General features: G+C 40.3%; 1 protein-coding gene across 3 annotated transcripts in view; it reads left to right on the plus strand.

The window, feature by feature from the left end:
* Window positions 1-15,589, plus strand: part of LOC116065376 (protein kinase C beta type) — a 107,101-nt gene that overhangs the window by 50,071 nt on the left and 41,441 nt on the right. For all 3 annotated transcript variants that reach the window (XR_004896172.1, XM_031320858.2, XM_031320857.2), the window contains exons 6-9: window positions 3,001-3,157; window positions 3,850-3,984; window positions 7,947-8,043; window positions 12,241-12,384. Coding sequence is in view for 2 of the 3 variants with exons in the window: in XM_031320858.2 (XP_031176718.1) it covers window positions 3,001-3,157; window positions 3,850-3,984; window positions 7,947-8,043; window positions 12,241-12,384 (533 nt within the window). In the remaining variant the exon portion in view is untranslated. The remainder of the gene's footprint in view (window positions 1-3,000; window positions 3,158-3,849; window positions 3,985-7,946; window positions 8,044-12,240; window positions 12,385-15,589) is intronic.

Consider the following 15,589-nt stretch of genomic DNA (forward strand, 5'->3'; position numbering starts at 1 on the left):
AGACATATTGAGACCCAGACACTACCCCATTAGATTCACACAGCCCAACTCGGGTCCTGGACCAGATGTCAGTGAGGATACCTAGACACAAGCATTCAAAATGGTCCAATAATGAATATACGTATCAGTAGTATTGGTTTGCAAGGGCGTAACTTTGGGTTCAGCTTTGGGGGGGTTGAGATCACCACCTATCTTGCGATGCCGTTTGTTTCATCATTGAACAAATTCTAAACGGGGGTTCTTGGGCTCCCCCCCTCCCCAGGAAAATTTGAGCATCAAACACTTCATTTCCTGCAACTATTTGGGCCTTCTCTGCATCAAGTTATGGTGCAAATGTCTTTAATTATGTAAAGGAAAATGTTATTCTCCTGTGTTGGTCAAAACTTATTGCAGATTCAAACAGCACACGTGTTTCGGGATGTTTTTTAAACAGTTAATATTTTTCATTCATCATTATGATAAGATTTTTTTTTTTTTTTTTTTTGGGGGGGGGGGGGTGTCATCCCCCTGAAAATTAGGTAAATTACGCCTATGGGTTTGTTTGTAACAAAGTAGTATGAACCATAAACCAAAGTGAAAAAATGCACCTTTTTTATTTGTGTGACCACATTCTTAGTGTAACTGAACCGGTAAGTTGAGATACCAAAGACTTATAGTTTTAGGTTTCTCCATGTAGATGGATCTTTGAGCACTAGGCAGGGTCAGGTTAGATTTTTAGTGTTCTTAAAAGGTAATAAATAAGTAATGTCACCTCTTTTGGAGGCCGGGGACCCAACTTGAACCAGTGAGTTGCGTGCGTGCGTGTTTGTGTGTTTAAATGGGGGGTGGGGAAAGGTTCCTGTGTGTGTGTGTGTGTGTGTGTGTGTGTGTTTAAATGGGGGGTGGGGAAAGGTGTGTGTGTGTGTGTGTGTGTGTGTGTGTGTGTGTGTGTGTGTGTGTGTGTGTGTGTTTAAATGGGGGGTGGGGAAAGGTTCCTGTGTGTGTGTGTGTGTGTGTGTGTGTGTGTCTTTGTCTTGAGTGCTTCCCTAGCGAGCTGCCTAAAGACACAGCAGCACCAGCCCTGCTTCTGGTAATTGGATGTGACCTCAGAACTTGACCAGCAACAATGATTGTGCACACACACGCACAAATTAACACACACTCCAATCGCAGGGGATGTTACGCCACTGGAATACAATTACAGCCCAATAACAGACAGCTACAAAGAAGGATTAGTGTTGGAACTGGCAACCTTCATCTGTCTACATGGTCATTACAGACAGATCTGGCAACCTCAAGGCTTTAACCCCCAATACAACTCTAGGGTATCTGGTGTGTGTGTGTGTGTGTGTGTGTGTGTGTGTGTGTGTGTTTTCCGTTGCCTCAGCTTTACCATGCCTATTTAATTAGTTGGTTTCAGGGGAGAGTTTTGTTGTTAAATAGATTACCGACAGGATGCACTCTCCAAATTCAAACACACATACACACAGCGCTTGAAATTAACACCTGCCAACCTGCTAAATATGGGTTAAAAATGAATTATGATGAGTTACTGGTGGGTTCTGAATACAATTCTAAGACCCTCATTTTTTGGCATAATTGCTCAAGGTCATGTGCACAAGTACATGAGGGTGTATTCAAACCCGCCTGCTGTTTCCATTCATGCAGGCTATGGTGCAAGAGAGTCGAGTAGAGTGGAATATAAATACAAACAAGTGGTAATTAGCATCATTTTACGCCTCATAGCTTTTAAGGAAAATGGCTAAACAAATGGAGAGTAGAGTTCATACCAGCTTCTCCAATATTGTTGTCCGCCAGGTTTAGAGTAGGACGTTTGGAAACGCAGCACTGTAGATATGAAGCCAACAGCAGGTGTTGTTCCCTTGAAAATTTAAGAAAATAAAACTAAAAAGGTAATGATCTACATAAGCTAGTCACTGTAAAGCTGTGTACAGTAAATGTAAAACGTGTTACATTATTAATGTTTTATTAACTTTGAAGGTGGCCTTTAGTTTGTTTTATTTAAGTGATTCATAAGGTTGTATTTTAATTACGTTTGATTACTATTATATGCAACAATACCATACTATTTTAAGGAAAATCAAATCATGATTCTCTCTGTTCCTCTCTCGTGTTTCTGTTAGTCTCTGTTTACTAGCAAAATGTTTTATTGGTAATACTGGGTCTTTTATTTTTCTTAAAGTGCTCATATTATGCTCATTTTCAGGTTCATGATTGTATTTAGAGGTTATATCAGAATAGGTTTACATGGTTTAATTTTCACAAAACACCATATTTTTGTTGTACTGCACATTGCTGCAGCTCCTCTTTTCACCCTGTGTGTTGAGCTCTCTGTGTTAGCTACAGAGTGAGACCTCTCACTTCTGTTCCATCTTTGTTGGGAGTCGCACATGCGCAGTACCTAGGTAAGGACTACTAGCCAGTCAGAAGCAGAGTATGAGGGCGTGCCATGCTAGCAGCTAGGCGAGCATTATAACGTGTGTTACAAAGTGACGCACGTTCGTCATGGAAGTAAAGGCTGGACTACAATAGAGCTGTTTGGAGCAGTTTGAACAGTGTTTTCTGTTGGAGATGGTAAGTGCCTTTGGGGTGGACTTTGGGCTTTTTCACTTTGTAAACCTACAGTATAACGTGCACAAAAAAGATATATAACACAATAAAGGAAAGGGGAAATTATGAAAAGCATAATATGTGCACTTCAATGGACATTTTTAATGAGTAGTAGTAGTAGTAGTAGCAATAGCATAAAAAAAAAGAAATTGGCTCATAGAAAATCTGAGTTTTATGTCTTTTTCACTTATGATTCTTAAAGTCAAGCTCTGCACTCGCACACATAAACCATTTCCAATTCTGTTCACAAAATGTCATTGTAACTGATGCTTACCTGAAATCAAATTCTCAAAATGTTTTCTTATCCAAATTTTCTCTCTCACCTTCTCCCTCTCTTTACCTATCACCCTCCCTCTTTCTTTCCTTTTTTCTACATTCTTCTACCCCCAGTTGGAGAGGGCAGGAATCTGGTTCCTATGGACCCCAACGGTCTGTCAGACCCCTACGTGAAGCTTAAACTGATCCCAGATCCCCGCAGTGAGAGTAAACAGAAGACCAAGACCATAAAGTGCTGCCTCAACCCCACCTGGAATGAGACATTTAAATTGTAAGGCTTTATTACACCATGTTGGATGCTCTCTTATTTTATTTATCTTTCTCCCTGTCTCTCCCTTTCTTTTTTTTCTCTTCCATCTCTCTCACTTACCAACTGCAGTGTTTTTAGAGCATCACATCGTGATCGTCTTTCCACGCATGTGTAACCGCTGGCGCTCAGATAAAACCATCTGGCTCCTTATATTCATAAAACCTTGCTTTTGGGGTAGTTTCCTGCAGTTGGCTCCAATTACATTTTTAATCAGCTTCATCACGGTTTACATGGAAAGAGACTGAGATTTGCATTTTCAAGCATCTGGGTGCAGATGTTCAACTTAAAAGGCAATTTTTTGTACCTATCCAACACATCGAAATAAGAGATGATAGAAGGTTTTTTATAAACTTCTTCAAACGTGTGGTCTGAATGAAGCCTGAATGTAACACACAGGCTACACTTACAGACAGAGTTTACTATATTTCTACTTTATTTGGAAAATGAGGTGAATCTGATTACTAGAGGGATTATACGAGGCATGCTTAAGAGGCCAAATGTTGTTATGGCAGGAAAGATAAATCCAAGACTGCTTTCATGTGGCTTTAACAGTTAATGGGAAAGGGTCAAACTATATATATATATATATATATACCTTTAGGTATCACTCTCAGCCATCATCCAACTGTTGATTGTCCATGTTTTTCTCCCAGCCACCTGAAGGAGTACGATAAGGACCGCCGTCTGTCAGTGGAGATTTGGGATTGGGACCTGACCAGCCGCAACGACTTCATGGGATCACTGTCCTTCGGCATCTCGGAGCTCCAGAAACAAGGAGTGGATGGATGGTGAGATGAAAGGAGGGATGGGCGGATGAATTGGGGAGAGGTAGTGGAGAGACATGAGGCAGAGAAGCAGCACAGGTAGAGGAGGAGGGAGAGTGGAGGTGACCTTGTTCATTACTGCACTGTTGGAGAAATACTTTAGTTGGAGCTCTTCTTTTTATTCTGGTGATACTCCGTGCCAAAGCATCTGTACCCCGTCTCTTTATCCCTTCTTCTTTATCTCTCCACCACCCACCCTCCCGCTCTCTCTCTCTCTCTCTCTCTCTCTCTAGCTCAGTCTCTGTATCTCTCTATCTTCCTCTCTTTTTGCTGACGCTGCCCTGTCAGGGTTTTTAATGAGATGCCAGCGTTTGAGGTGGAATGGTGGAGGCTGAGAGATGCCATTAAAAAGCTGATATTCAGAGCAAAGTGAACCTGTGAAAGTGCGTGTTTTCCACTACTCCGTCCATGTGAAGCTCCGAAGCCTCACACCTGCTGGCCAGCAGCCAGGCCGAGGAACAGAGTGAGAGGGACTTGAACAAAACAGCTGTTAAAGCAGCTAAATTACTGTATGTTTCTATATTATTGTCCTCTATGGGAGGTATTTGATATTGTGTTCAAAAGAGTTGAGCTTGTGACATAATCCTACGTTGCTGATCTTATTTAATATGATATTAATTGTTTTCAGATGTTAATCAATACATTTTATTTGTCACATTAAATCATACAAGGTATAATTCCAGATTATCCTATCAGCTCCTTTAACTTGTGCATGTAGTAGTCGGGATCATAGCCATGGGTCATAGTTGATAGCCATCTTCACCCTTTCCTCTGCGTTTACTCTGATGTTTACATCGGAAAACCTTAGCCCTCTAGCTAGCCCGGGCTAGCAGAGTCAGCAGGAGACTGGTGAGTTGATTTCCCTATCCTGATGAGCTTGAGCGCATCTTCGCCACCTTTTCCTCTGTGTTTACTCTGATGTTTACATTTGAAAACTTGACCGGCCAGCTGGCTAGCTAGCCCAGGCTAGCAGAGTCAGCAGGAGAATGTTGAGTTGATTTCCTGATCCTGATGAGCGACTCATAGCCACGTGCCATCACCGTCCAACGTCAACCATATAAACCACTGCTGACAGAGAGGCGACTGGAGGGTCCTCACCTTCTAGAATATGAGTAAGGTGAAGTAGCTAGCACAAACTGAGTAACTCTGTCACTATCCAAACACAATATGGTAATTTATCTTAGAGATTTGCAGATTTGCTGCTTTTCTGAGAGACGAACTGATTCTTTCATTCCTTTAGATGTTTCCACTATACAAAGGACGAGTGAACTAATATTCACTCGACAATATGTTTCCTCTGAGGAAAAGTCTCCACATGATTCCCAAACTGCCAGTGCATCATGGCTATAATGGTAATAGTAGTGATGGTCAAATGAAGCTTTGTGAACCATTGTCTTTATTTCCTAGCTCACTAGATCTCTGGTGCTCTCTGTTCAAAGAAAAAGGTTAAAGGAATGGCAATTCAGTGTGTTTTCAACCCTTTGTTGAAGAGAGAGCCCCATCTAGTGGGCTCAGAAAAAAGAGAAAATGGTTCACAAAGCTTCATTTGGCCATCACTAGCCCTTGTGTTGTCTTCCCGTCAACCATGAAAAAAAACTGGGGCTGTCAAACGATTAAATTTTCTTAATCGCGATTAATCGTTGAATTTCTAATTAATCGCATGTTTTATCACATGATTAAAATTCTATTGTTTTGCATTTCAGAACTGTTTTTAAGTACATATAAACAATGGAAAGCCATGCTTACCAGTGTATCTTGATTGGGAATCAAATGAATGCAAATAAAGTGACTTTATGAACTTGATTTAAAGATTTGTATTTGTTTATTATATATTTAATCTAGTCACACATTTGAATTTAACAACAACTTTGAATGCACCACGAGGCTGTAAATTACCAGTTTCATTTAACGCACCATCTGTGTTTTTCCGACAACAGCAGCTGCAGATTGTTACATCCCGGTGTCGGAATCCTAGCTGTCAGCATTGTAACCGTGTTTAATCCAGCTACTAGCTAGCGGTAGGCTAACGTTAGCTGCTGTCGGGTATAGTGTTAACTATTGTCATGTGCAGCAATGTTTCTTTTGACTGTAATGTCTGTTTCAGAGCATCAGAGAGAAGCGCAGACATATCAGTGGCACCAGAATGAGGCACCGAAATCCGCGTTGCTATTCCTGCAGTAGCAGGATGTGTTACGAGGAAGTACGGCAAAATAGTAGCCTGTTAGGCACGACGCAAAGCCGAGTGAAGTGAAAATAAATTAATAAATGGCGGCATGCGATTAATACGATTAAAAAAAATTAACGCATTATGCGATTAACGCGTTAATGCGTTAAACAAAAAAAAAACACTTTAGTTGTCCCAATGTTTCAGTCACTTTTTTCAAAGTTTTGTATTTTGATGATTTTTTCATAGTTTTGGTCACTTGTTAACATTTAACATTTTAATCGCTTTTTCTGACATTTTTTTTCCGCTTTTTTCCCAATGTTTTTGTCACTTTTTCAATGTTTTGGGTGCTTATTTTTGATAACTGCCTTTTTTTTGCATTTTTGACCGTTTTTTTTTTCATCGTTTTTTTGTTGTTGCTTTTGTCGTGTATTTTGTTGGGTTTTTTTTACATTTTCAGCGCTTTATTGACGTCCCATATTTTCTGATATAAAAAAACTTTGAAAACGGGTTAGGGTTAGTTTGACCCGAGAACAACATGAGGGCTAGGTAATTGTGAATGTGGATGGCCATGATAGTCACAGACTCTAACACACCCATGATGTATGAAAGTGTATGTCTTCTGATCTTATCTCAGCATATCCAAGAGCCTGGTCACGAAATCACCAAAAGTGCTTTTGGCACACCCCCAATGCTACGGGCAGGGCGCACTTGACTGTAAATCGTGACACACCACAGGGTTCATGAAAGTAGAGCTCTAAGACTGATGTTGCAGAACATTCTATTTAATGATAATAATAATATTTTAAGTAAAAGACATTAAGGATATCAGCTATAACCTCTTGAAGCACCGATCTGATCTCATGGCTGTCTAAAGAGAGAAACAAATCTGTTGTAATAAAGCAGCAAATTATATAAATGCCAAACATGTCATGTAACAAGTGAATGAAACAAATAACCCTCGGACCGATTTAAGTCAGTGAATGCATCCCTCCAAGTTACATCAAAGGCCAAAACTGGTGGTGTAGACTCAGACGTGGAGCGTGGACAAATCATTAAGTATTCATATTTGTGACAGCATTTCTTGTGCATATGGTAACATAACTTAACTTACAGACAGCAGCACTTAAAAGTCCAAATGTCTGACTGAATCAGGTTGTTAAGCTCCCTCTCAGGTTGGTAGATTGTCAACAGCAGCCACATAAAACATTTTCAAACTGCTGTTTGTTGACGGCACTGCCCACATACAGCGATACAGCAAACTATTTACATAGCACCAAAAAGTCAATAAACTAAAGAGAATAAAAAAGGAATGGTGCAGATACAAATGCTCACAACCAACAGGATCCACATTTTCTGAAGATGAAAACGGAAAAAAATAAAAGGAAAATTGTTAAAAGTTAAGATATGTGTCACTAAAACATAAAGACCCAGCACAATGGTATTTACTATAAATCCCATGTTGATGCTGTGAGGTACGAGCTTGTGTAATGGGGCCAATATGAAAAATTATATTCTATTGATTTTATTAAATAATACGCATCTCAGCTGTGTTTTGGGCCCATCTCTATCAGGCTTTGCTGGATCACCATGAAGGAGAGTGAATTACTAAATAATCAGCTGATTATTCTTTAGGACTTTAAATCGGTGCACTAACAGTCAGCAGCTTCAGCTAATGGAAGCAGTTAAACGCTTAAATTGTATAAACTAATTGGGAATTGATTTGACTGGAAATATTCTCTCTCTCTCTCTCTCTCTTCAGGTTTAAGCTGCTCTCCCAGGAGGAAGGCGAGTACTTCAATGTTCCCGTTGCTCCAGAGGGGGAGGAGGGCAATGAGGAGCTACGGCAGAAGTTTGAGGTGTGTGTGAATCCGCACCTTTTAGTCTCTTTGTGTTTCTATTTGGAAGCATTTTCAAATGTGTGCCTGCATGTGTTGGAATGTGTCGGTGGTTGTGAATGTGTGTGTGTGTGTGTGTGTGTGTGTGTGTGTGTGTGTGTGCGCACTATGCATCTGTGTGTGTCTGAGTGAGAGCCTCCCTGGGAGAGCTGTTAGCAGTTGGCAGGCACACTTATAGTACCATCCGGTCTGGCACACTGCAGGTCCAGACGCATGTGTGTGTTTGTCTGTCTCTGTGTGTGTGTGTGTGTGTGTGTGTGTGTGTGTGTGTGTGTGTGACCAGTAGGCCCACTCATTAACACAAATTTGGCAGTGGAGAGGATAACCCCGCTCTATGTGTTTCCTCCTTTTTTCTTCTCTTTTCCTCTCCTTTTTCCTTCCTCTCCTTCTGTCTTGCTGACACTAAACTGCAGAATGTCATTCTGAAATATGTTGATCATGGAGTTAAGTGGAGCTGTTTGGGTGCAGTTTTGCTCTTTTTTTCTCACCTGTCCCAGCTCCAGTTGCAGTTAGAGGATTGCCAGCAGTCGGTTAGCTTAGCTTAGCATAAAGACTGGAAACAGGGGGAACAGCTAGCCTGGCTTTTGTCCAAAGGTAACAAAATCCATCCACGAGCACCTCTACAGCTCACTAATTAACATGTTATATCTGGTTTGTGGAAACCGAAGTGTAAAAACAAGATGCCGGTAGTTGAACAGGGTCAGTCCAGCTGTTTCCCTGTTTCCAGTTGTGCTAAGCTAAGCTAACCAGTAGGGGTGCACGATTCAGAAAATGTCACAATTTGATTCAATATCGACTTTTAGACTCAAGATTCGATTCAAAGTTACTTTTCCCATGTGATTGCAGTAGACATACAATTTAAAAAAAAAAAAAATTAAATATGAATTGATTTTTGGAATTCTATGAATCGATTTTGAATTGGTAGCGCTTGAATCGCGATACGAATGTGAATCGATTTTTTTGCGCACCCCTACTAACCAGCTGCTGGTTGTAGCCTCATATTTACCATACAGACATATGAGTGAACTATTTGTTTTCCAAGACAAATGCACATCACCTGTCAGTCAGTCAGTCTGACATTTATTTCATTCGTAAAGAAGTACAGGTGAATCATTGGTAAAAACAAAAAAAAAATGTATATATCGATTCTAGGGAAAAGAATCGATTTTAAAAATCGTCGCAAAAAAATCACAATACATACGATTTTCTTTCCCACCCCCCAGTAATCTACCTTTGGACCTAAATCATTTCTTCTTCAGTGGGTGTTGCAGTGTAGGTGTCTTACTCACTTTCCTGTGGATGAATCTGTTGTTTAGAATGTTGTAGCCTTCTATCCTCCCATTTCTTTCCTCTCTTCCTTCCCCATCTTAATTTTGCGTTCCTTTCTCTTCTTCACTTATCTATTTTGTCCTCTGTCACCTTCACTGCCCCCCTGTGTGTTTCTCTCTCTTTATCTGTTTTTCTTTCCCTCCATCTCCTCAAGGTCATGATCCTCAGACGTTCACTGAGACACATTCTCGGGGGGCCAGCTATCATTCACACACACACACACACACACACACACACGCACACACACACACACGCACACACACACACGCACACACACACACACGCGCACACACACACACACACACACACACACACACACACATACACAAACACAAAAGCATGTAGACAACTTCTAGGGTGTAGCTCTCAGAGAGATGGCAGAGAGAAAGAAAGACACAGAGACAAACAGAGGGAGACTTCACTTTGGTTACATTACCTGCATGCCTCCATTCACCCCATCCAGAATCACACAAGACAGTTAGTCACAGACAGTGATAAATAATGCATGTTGTACGTATGCACACACCCAGACCCAGACAAACTAGCGTACTTCGGAGGAAGTTAAGAAGCAGGGCGCGAGATTTACAATTAATTTATCCTCATTTAAAGCTGAGACACATTTCTGTATCTCATTCCAATTAATTTTAATGAAGACGTTTTGATCAAAATAAATGTTTCCAGTTTATTGAAAAACAGTAAACTGCTCTTTCTCTGTCATTTTTTTCTTTCTTTCTTCCCCCTCAGTCCTCCTCCACCTCACTTTTTATTTATTTTTACTTTTTGTTTCTCTATTTCCTTTCCTTTCTCTCTCTTACCTTTGTCTATCCTACTTTCTAACTCTTTTCTCTCTCTTACACACATGCAGGTGCAGATGCATTTCCCGTCACCAATTAGGTTCATAAATACTCGTTATTCACTTTAAACCTATTTTGGGAGAAATAGAAAAATGTATCAGATTTTGCTGCTGCCATTCATCCTCATTTTTTACCATTTATAATGTGCACAAACATATTTGGACACATAGACAGAGAGAGTAGCATTGATTTCTGAAGGCTTTGAGAGTGCTACCTTCAGCATGCTCTGCTGCTCACAAATACCTCAACTGCTTGTGTGTGTGTGTGTGTGTGTGTGTGTGTGTGTGTTTGTGTGTGTGTGTCAGAACAGATGGAGACAGATAGAGCCTTTTATCCATTGATGAGTCGGGAACCGCATGGGTTGCAACACACACACACACACACACACACACACACACACACACACACACACACACACCAAACAGTGTGGGGAGCTGCAGAGTACTTGGATGCTTCACTCTGACAATTTTCCAGACAATGCTGTGGAGAAATTACTGCACAGGACAGAAGAAGTGCAGAGAGCCTCAGTGTGGATCAGCAATTTAAGATAAGATAGGATAAGATGTACTCATTCTGCACCTCTGTCTCTGAGTGTGCAGGCATTTTGTAAATGTCTTAAGACTAAATTGAAGCATGGCTTAACAAAATGGAGAATAAGATGATAAATAGATTAGATTATAAGATGAAATAGTTTCTTACGACAGACGGGACGAGAGCGTGACAAGGTCGAGGCAGAGAGGAACGAACTGCGGGAGAGACGGTTGTATAGCGGAGAGACACAGGGACGTGGTGACAGACATGAATAAATGGAGAGTCACAGACACAGGCCACATTTATAAAGATGAAGTAGAAATGAATTATAGAGAAAAGGGAAAAAGAGAAATGGTACAAAAACTCTCAGAGTGAGTGTTTGAAGGACAGAAACAAGGGAAGTGGTGACAGTCATGATTGAATAGAGTGGCAGACTCACAGGGAGGCCATATTTTTTATGGAAAGTGTGACATGCCTTCACAGAATAAATGAAATGGAATGAACCAAAAGGCTAAAAACTTTCCCCTTTTAACATATGTATCACTTCCACTGCTGTCTCTCTAACAAAAAGGTTTTTTCTGTGATATTAGAATGCCCCAAATTTAAATTAAAAAAACAATAACTGTTATTACAACAATGTTGAGTATGCACTGTGTGATATTTATTTCACTAACAGTTAAAATGTGACTGGCTTGTCTTCTCTTTTCCTAGTTTGTTTATAACTTTGACGTGTGAAATATGGGTTTCTGCCTACTATTTCATTGTAAAGTGAAGCTTCTAATATATTTTGTATGTTGTAGTGTTGGCAGTGATCTTTGATGACTTTGCTCCAGTAGGAAAATGCTTCCCCCTTCCTAAATGTGGCATTTTTAAGCAGCTGTCAAACATCTTTTGATATCATTGGCATATTTAGCACATTTGCCATATGCAATAAGACTTGGCCCTAGATAATTAGTAGCATTACTAATGTGAGTTTCTCAAATGATGACAACATTTCACATACACGTTAATATTTTTTGAATTTTTTGGCATGCTAAAGAAATGCATGTTTAACAGATTTTCCCTCCAAGGCCTTTTCCTCACGAGCTGCCATTGTGCAAACCTCTGAAAGCTTGAGATGTTTTAATACTGAATCAACAACAACTTCATTGTCATATGAAGTAAAGTGCAAAGTCATTGTAATGCCTACCAATATGTTGGTTATGATGCCATATAGTGGTAAAGACAAATATGGTTTGGGAAAATGAAGTAAATCTTTTACTTCCCTCAACAAATACTGTTGAAAGGCCCTATATCACCAGCTGCCCCATTATACATTTTTTTAATCTTAGTATATACATTTATTTGCCAACTCCACCCTCTATTTGTCCACTTACAGCCTGTAGTCTCTTTAAATGTTGAAGGTTGCGTCTGATATCATCCCCTATTCTCTTCTCTCACGTAGAGAGCTAAGATTGGACCAGACAAGAACAAAGAAGGCAAGGCGGCCAATGCTGCATCCCGGTTCGACTCCAATGGCAACCAAGATCGCATGAAGCTGGCTGATTTTAACTTCCTGATGGTGCTGGGCAAGGGCAGCTTCGGCAAGGTGAGGCCGTGGTGTTGATGTGTGTCTAACATCTGTGTTGTCTGCAACTATGTACTGTATGTGCCACAGGTGTGTATTTGCATAGGACTCTGTGATGCTAGCAGCATTGTTCACACACTTGGAGGAATAAAATGTATGTCCACTCGGCAGCAGATAAATAAAATGTATCATTGGGTGATCTGGGTGACAAGAATATTTCGGTGAGAATTCCAAATTTTGCACAAAGTAAGCATAATGGGGACACTTAGCTTATATAACTTTAGTGGATAAACAGCCCCAGCCAGGATTGTAATTACAGGAAAATGGTAAATACTACAATGTATTGTTACAGTAGCAAGTAGAGAATAGTCCTAAAGTCAAAGTAATGTGAGTTAAACAGCAATATATATCTAAAGATCTCAAGATTTTTAACATTAGCCACCAAGAGTTACTGGTCATGCCAGACCAGATCAGGCTGTAGCTGCAAAAAAAAAAAAGTATGTATATATACAGCATATATTAGTTTTTTCTACCAAGCTTGCCAGCATTGTTGTTGTCATGTTTGATCCTGATATACTGCCCCGTTCATGGGCTTAAATGTAGATATGTAGTATTCAATTTTAAGGATGCACACACCCAATGCTCCCAAGAACCCTATTATAAGCATAGTTGTCATGGGTCTGCAAAGATACAGTTAAAACAAGTATATTGGTGCTCTAACTGTGTGCTATGATGAATACCTCTCTGAGCATTTGTGTGTGTCTGACGAAACACCAGAGCTCTCTATCCACACACACAGCTTAGAGGAAAGAAAAGATGGACAGAAAGAGGAGATAGAGATAGGAGGAATCTAAGGAGATGGAGCACAGTTAGACAGAGATGGATGAAGGGAAAGAGATGGAAGAGGATGATGTGACAAGTGGAGAGAGTGATGAAAGGAGAGAGAGACAGAGATGTGAGAGCGTGGCGGCAAGGTTGACGTAAATAAATTGAGAGAGAGGTATAAACGTCAGACTGAATGAAAAGAGGGAGAGTGGGAAAGGAGGGGGAAACCTTGGAGAGGTAAGACTGACGTGAATTAATGGAAATCAAGGCAAGAAACAGAAAGAATGGGAAGATGTGGTGAGAGAGAAAAGGGGGAGTGAGAGAGAAAATTGGGTAAACGATGGGTGGAGAAGCAGGGGTGGAGAGAGAGAGTGACTGAAAGAAAGCGACAGAGAGAGAGAGAGAGAGAGAGAGAGAGACACCATTGTCTGTGTACCAGACCTGTATGCTGGCTGCCTGTTTCCATGGTAACAGGCATTTAAAGCAACACTGATGCGTCAATGTGGAGAGACTGAGTCGAGGGTCAATCATTACTGGAATACCCGACACACAGATTCCCTAAACATGCACAGATGCGCATGAGTACACGGAAAATCACACGCATGCATACACACACGCACACACATTTCTCATTTAGGCCTATTTTGTGTACACACACACCAATGCTTTTTGTTAATACAGGCTCAGAGAAACACACAGTACACACAGTATATTAGACAGAAATACACACACACACACACACACACATATATAATAACCACATGCACAAACAAGGCGTTCCTGTGTCGTGTGTGTCATTTTAATGGTTCCTGAGTTTGTGTGGGAGGCTGGTACCTTCAGAGCTGCTCTTTCTGCCTCAGTGTCTGAGGACATCTGCATCACAATACAGCTGCTAACATTTCTCTGCGGACACACACACACACACACACACACACACACACACACACACACACTACAAGCATACAAGCAGAATCACGAATAAAGCTGCACTGATTCTGATTCAGTTATATTACAGGATATGAGCATTTTTGTCTGTGTTGTGTGAATAACAGCCAGATCTTAGCTCCCTGGACAGCGCTGCTCAGAGCCTTAGCTCTCTGACATTTTTTACATTACATTACATCTGACATCTTTTTCTGGATTCAATGATCAACGGTCCAATGTCATCGATGCAAATGAATGAAAATATCAATCATTATTAATGATCATCATTAAACATGTTTAAAATGCGCCTTTATTTTGAAATTCCCACTTTATGTTATACTTTATATTACAAATATTTGTTTTTCATTTAAATGTCTGAAAAAAAGCTTAGTAATAAAATTATCAAATCATATTTTAGTTTTTTAGTATTTTAGTTAAATGAGCATATGTATTGTCTCAAATCGATCACAGGCCTCTGAATTGAATCTAATCGAAATCTTATCGTGGCAGACTTTGTGATACCATATCGTTGGCCAAAGAAATAATATAATATCGGATAGTGATAAAACTTGTGGTCTCGTGTTTTTGCTCTTGCAACATGGAATGCGATGCCATGTGGCTGGGAACAGTGAGCACATAGAAATGCAATGTGGACATACAGTAAGAACGTCTAAGAAAGTTAAAAAATGATCATCAAAGCACACTAGCAGCCTGAAGATGTCCCACTGTGTCCTACAGTGACCATCTGTGTGGGGCTAGACACAATATATAGAGTCTATATTATAGACCATATGATATATGACAGTTTAGAATAATACAACACAGCCCACTGTAATACATCATGGAGCAGCATCATGCAGTGTCATGCAGTAGAGTGTGGATTCATTTGTTTTCCCTGGGTAAATTCACTCCGCAAGGTCAGCAGAGAGAGAACAATGTGGCATCATTTACGACATGTGACAGTTAATATCCTGAGGACTGCTTTTCTGTCAAATGACCCTGAACAACTTTCTTGGATAAAAGGGCATTGCCTATAGTGCTAAACGCCACAATTCATAGAAGAGTACTGTAACTAGTTTATGAATGACACTGGCCAAAATGAATGAAAAACCTTGAATAAGACACTGAACCTCGATGAGATCATGAAATGTAACCTGGAAGCTAAACGTTATCAGGTAAGTGCCTTAAATTACGTGTAAAAGGTTTAATGAAAAAACACTTGGATGAAACCCTGTGGTTTTATGTCTTTTTTCTCTTTTATTGGTCTTGTCCTTGTGGTTGCATAAAATGAGCTTTGGGCCAGATGGTGTCCTTCCTCTCTGTTTCAACTTTGTAGAATTTGTATTTACATAGAGTCACACTGCCACCATATGGGACGAATACACACACACGCACACACACACACACACACACACATCTAAAGGCAATTATAACATGCATGCAGACATTTAGTGTGCACACACTAAAACACCATAGA

Source organism: Sander lucioperca, chromosome 21 (assembly GCF_008315115.2).
Source record: "Sander lucioperca isolate FBNREF2018 chromosome 21, SLUC_FBN_1.2, whole genome shotgun sequence".
Lineage (NCBI taxonomy): Eukaryota > Metazoa > Chordata > Actinopteri > Perciformes > Percidae > Sander > Sander lucioperca.